At 37.4% G+C, this 5496-nt stretch overlaps 1 protein-coding gene across 1 annotated transcript in view; it reads left to right on the top strand.

Moving 5' to 3' along the window:
* The first annotated feature begins 4279 nt into the window (after positions 1–4279).
* RIT2 (Ras like without CAAX 2) overlaps positions 4280–5496 on the top strand; it is a 408000-nt gene continuing 406783 nt past the window's right edge. Inside the window, exon 1 of the mRNA XM_014586229.1 lies at positions 4280–4637. Coding sequence (XP_014441715.1) covers positions 4535–4637 — 103 coding nt within the window. The 5' untranslated portion in view covers positions 4280–4534. The remainder of the gene's footprint in view (positions 4638–5496) is intronic.

Below are 5496 nucleotides of genomic sequence, written 5' to 3'. Positions count from 1 at the left end.
AATATGTACAGATATATCAATAATAAAGAAAAAAAACAATTTGCTAACTACATTTTCATTCACAGTTCCCACTGAAGAGACAGTTCCATGTAGTTCTTTCTCTTAACATTAGAATAAGTATGCCAAATAATAAATAGGACCAAGGACACAGCGGGCATGACAATTCCTGTGCTTTACCACCAAATCAGAACAGTTGACATGGAAAACAGAGTAACAGATGGTGGGACCGATAGCTAGACAGGCATGTGATTTGTTCAAGGTTGAAGGAATTTTACTAGCAAAACTAGAAACAAAAACTAAAAAGACCTTGAAGCTAAATGTTGTTGTGTACACATGTAATTTTATTGAAGAATAAAATTTTAATTAAACGACTATAGGATAGTTATAGCTACAGTTGGTAATTAGATCTGATTACAAAGTGATAGTTTTGTTGGAGGAAAGACAAGGAGCCCAGTTTGCCTGCCTGTATTATAGGCAGTGTGAATGCTACTTTAGAAGATGTGATGGGAATAAATGCTTTCTGTCCGTATGTGTCATTTTAAGCTGTTGGATTGTACATTTCAGGCATTTGAAATGAGACATTCTCTCTTTCTGTCTCCGGTTATCTGTCTCTCATGAGAGAAACTTTTTTCTTTTGTTTTCTTTTGTTTTCTTTTTTTAATTAATTATTATTTTCAGATTCAATCACTATACATCATTTAGATTGTAAAGAGATTTCACCCGGCCTGATACGCACCTCAGTCCAGCCCAGTTGAGAATGCTATACACATCTTCATCAACAGATAATAAACTATATCTGTGTCCCACAAATGTCTCTGTCTCTCATAAAGAAAACTTTTAAAAAGAAAATAAAACCTGATAGATAATTAATAAAATAAAGGATCAGTCAGGTTGACAGTTTAGGTGACTTTTTCTAACCCCAATGTATGGGATGAATGGCAAGGAGCTTGCAGTCAAGGAAAATAAGTTTTAGAACAATTTCAGTCATGGAGTCAAATTATTAGAAGAGGCACTAAAGCTAGGACTTGGAGGTGGCGATACTCCCTACAATGGAACAGTGTTAACTTTGTGAATTTGGAAGGTGAGGGCTATTTATTTTGCATGTACTGAGGTTAAGATACAAGGAAGGTTTTGATGCAAACATGCAGAATACAGCTAGATTCACTTTTGCACTTCAGGGCGAAAATAGGCCTCGAGTTACAAACTTGGAAGTAGCCTACAGAAAGGCGATAAAGAGATCATGACCATAACAGGATCGCAATGAAAGGGTAAAGCAGATGAAAAAGAGAATTGGGAGTAGATTCACTGGACAAGTGGTTTATTTCAAGTCTGATGGATGTTCTAGCCATGGTGACACAATGGTAGCAAAACACTCTTCAATGTTGAAAGCCATAAAGTAGATCAGAGTTTTGTTCCTGGGTCAACCTGCGCATGATCCTAGTTAGTAGGAAAGGTTGGGAGAGGATTGTGGCATGAAATCTTATTGAAGATGCTTGTCTATCTCTTTTTCTGTCTCTGTTTATCTCTGTCTCTCAGAAATAAATTTTTAAAAATAAAATAAAGCTTGATAGATAATTCATAAAACAAAAATATTACAAGGTGGACTCCATCAACATTTAAAATTCTTGCTCTTCAAAGATTGTTAAGAAAAGCCATATAATGGAACCAGTGAATGGCATAATGGTTACTTCGCTAGGCTCCCATGTAGTTGGCTGCAGGTCAAGTTTTGGACCTGGCAGCTTAAAAATCTCATACTGTGGGGCCGGCAGGTGATGTGGTGGTTAAGGGCATTTGATTCCCAAACGGCCAACTGTGCTTTGAGTCTCAGTTTCTCTTTCTTTCTCTCTCTCCCTCTCTGGTCAAATTAAAATAAGGAAATAAATAAATAAAACTAAATAAAATAATTCTTAAAACAAACAAACAAACAAACAAAAACAACCTCACTCTGGGCATTTGCGTGCATGCCCAAAATCCTGAGAGGAGAATGGAGGAGAAGGGATTGTGTTGTGGCCATCCCCCTTGAGGGGTGATTGCTCACTTTCTGTCTCTCTGTCTCTCTATCTCTCTGGTGAATGCACATGCCATACAACAAAAATCTCTCCTAAAAAAAAAAGAAAGTAAAGAAAAGCCATGCACTTTGGATAAATAGTATCAGCACATTTAAATGATAAAACTTACATATGTAATACACATATAAATAATTCTTAAAACTCAATAATATTGAAATAAACACCTTGGTAGAAATATAGATATAAGACTTACGTAGAAACACAGTAAATGGCTGTAAATACCAGACATAGAGTAGGAAGAGGGAGGTGAAGGTGTAGAGTTTGAGGAAGATAGAGAGGCATAGCATTAATTGGACAAAGAAATGGGTATTATCTGGTTTTTTGTTTGTTTGTTTATGTTTTGTTTAGTTTTTGAGAGGTTTTTGCTATAGGGCACGTGCGCTTGCCAGACAGACAGAGAGAGACATAGAGACAGAAAGCGAGAAATCACCCCCCAGGAGGGATGGTCACGCCACAATCCCTTCTCCTCCATTCTCCTCTCGGGATCTTGGGCATGCACACACACACGCGCCTGGAGTGAGTTTTAAGCCACCGGGTCCGGACGCGAACCACGGTCGACTACGTGGGAGTCCAGCGACATAGCCATTACGCTAACTGCTGGTCCCCAAGAAATGGGTATTATCTGTTGCAGATAACTTTATAGTATTACAACTGGAATGGGGAGAAATGAACACATGTTGGAATATTCACTTTGCAAACTAAATAATGTGATTGAATGTATAAAATAACTTGAAATAAAAAAAATTTTAAAATTTAAAAAATAGACATAAGACTTATAAACAGATACTTTAAGAAAGAAGTCAGGCAGATAGCCAATAAACACATAAAAGGTGATCTTCTCTTGTCTGGAGAGTCTTGATAAATAGTGAATTGACAGCTACATTGAGTAAAAATATTAACAAAACCATCATCATATCATATATCTATGTGGTCCTTACTACCTTGCAGACACTGTGTTAAGCACTGTAAGTTATTAACTCAATGGGTAATAGAGTTTTAATAAACCATTTTATAGATAAAGAAAATAAGGCACAGGAATGTGAGGTAATTTACCCAAGGTCATGGAATTTTTAAGTGACTGAGCCCAAATTTGAACACAAGCATTCTGGCTCCACAGCCTGTATTCCACAGCCTGGTTGTGGTGACAATCTACAGCCTCTCTGATGACCAGCAAGACTCTCCTGAGTGCCGACTCTGCCCAGCACTTGTTTACATGCTCTAGAGTCATGAGGAATGGATTACATATAGTTTCTTTCCTAAAGGAGCTTACATTTTAGATAGAAAAGCAAGCCTATGTGCACCCAACCCTCGACTATATTTAATCATAATCCAAGCTTTACAGAAAATAGACATTAAAAATACAGAACATGATCATCTTCAATGAAAGACAGGATCTGATTATAACAATTACAAACTATTAAAGACATCCTAACATCTCTACAGTTCTTTTCTCTCCAGAGAAAAGCAAAGATTCCAAAGCTTTAGAAAAATTTAAATAAGGAGAAGGAGTTGGGGCATTTGAAAAATAGACTTCTGGGATCTTTTATGCTACCATAATTGTCAGCAAAAACATTTTTCAACGATCTCTTACATGCTTGACGGGGTCCTTGTGCTTTAGGTTATTTCTAATAACTTAATGTAAACAAGCACAATCCATACCCAAACATGACAGTGACCTAATTAAATTACTTTTTTATGTTACAGCAGTGACAAGCGAACTGAAACGATATCTGTTAGGCAGGTTTTATCTCAATAACATTAAAGGCCCCCTTTTAGAGCCCTGAGTTACTATTTTGCTTCTTTTTTTTCTTTTATTTCTTTCTATTTTTTAAATTGGCAGAATTCGTTTTCCCAGAATAAGAACTGTGCAGGGAGATGTTGATAAAAAGCAAAGATATAAGCAGCAGAAATCTTTTTTTAATTGTCTCTGAGAAAAGAACAAAACAAAGCAAAACAAAAACCAAACAAACAAACAGTGTCTTTAAAGCTATAGCTACAGAAGTCAGCCTGGGAGACAGCATCTTCCTCTGAGCCTCGGCTTGAGTCCATGCTAGCAGCCCAGCCCAGAAGGTAGTCATAGATGTGCGTGCCTCAAGCAGCTGCCACTATGCTGGGAGTGGGCAGGAATGAGAAGGGAGACAGAATGAGAAAGGGAAGTGGAGAAAGAATCAGAAGAGGAAAGAAAATAAGCAGAGAGAGGGAGAGAGCGAAATCGTGGGAGCCGTGAAAGAGTGAAGGATCAGAAGGAGGGGGGATGTAAAAGCCAGATTTTTATTGGAAGCAATTGAAGTGGTTGCTATGAGACCTGCTCGAGCAGAGGACCAGCAGCCAGCCCGATGCTGATGGTTCTTACCTCGTACTAAACCTTTCCTTTGACACAGTTTTAGAGTTGTTTAATATCGGAGCAAGCACCTGACACCGGTGACTTTTTCCTTCTTTTTTTCTCCTCCAGTCCCTCAGGGAAGATGGAGGTAGAAAATGAAGCCAGCTGCTCCCAGAGCAGCGCATCAGGCGGGTCGAGAGAGTACAAGGTGGTAATGCTGGGAGCAGGGGGAGTTGGTAAAAGCGGTAAGTTTTGACATTAAATGCTGGGGAAGGAGGGACCTCTATAGAACGAAAAAAAAAAATGATGTTGCTGATATGGGTAGGGTCTAACTGCAGCAGTCAGACCTGGAGTGTCTGGCAGGAAGATGAAAAGTGTAAGGACTGTTCAAAGAATGCTGATGAGTCAGAGAATGCAAAGACAGTGATGATATACAGAACTTTAAGAGAATATTTTTTCCATTGATTTCATGCTGGGTGGTATTTGTTCTTAATGTAAGTCTTTAAAAAAAAAACAATATTGTCGGTATTTATTCAATAGCCATGGTATAAGAAAAATATGCTCCTGATTTTCAAAAATATTCACATAAAGAAAGAAGTGTTGTAAATACTCAGTTAAACACACAGAGATAGACACACACTCAGGATGATAAATGCTAGTTGTTGTGTTTGTTTCTTTGATTAGGAGTTGCCTGACTTCTTTTCCTTGTCTGTGGTCTGACGTTGCATTTGTGAGCTTTGAGTGCCAAGAGGAAAGTTGGTTTTTGAAAGTGACAGTGATTTAAGGAACAGTATTCATTGTGAGACCTGGGCAAGGTGGTCAAACAAAACCTTGCAGTTAGTAAATTAAAACTATGAGAAGAAATATGGTGTGAAAATAAAGGTAAAGACTGGTACATTTGTTTGGTACATAAAGAACAAAAAATGTCAGTTCAGGGTTTCTTAAGGAGTGTAAATTATCAGATATAACAAATTTAAAAAGTAGGTATGTAGAAATGCTTGAGGCTGATTTAATATTGACTAGTTTGGGCTATGGATATCATTAGAAAATAAACAGATACACTTTTAAAAAAATACTTTGAAATTTCTATTGGATATATATATA

This window comes from Tupaia chinensis, unplaced genomic scaffold, assembly GCF_000334495.1.
Source record: "Tupaia chinensis unplaced genomic scaffold, TupChi_1.0 Scaffold000119_1, whole genome shotgun sequence".
NCBI lineage: Eukaryota > Metazoa > Chordata > Mammalia > Scandentia > Tupaiidae > Tupaia > Tupaia belangeri.
Note: the sequence above shows the minus strand (reverse complement) of the source record. Positions and strands in the feature narration are given on the sequence as shown.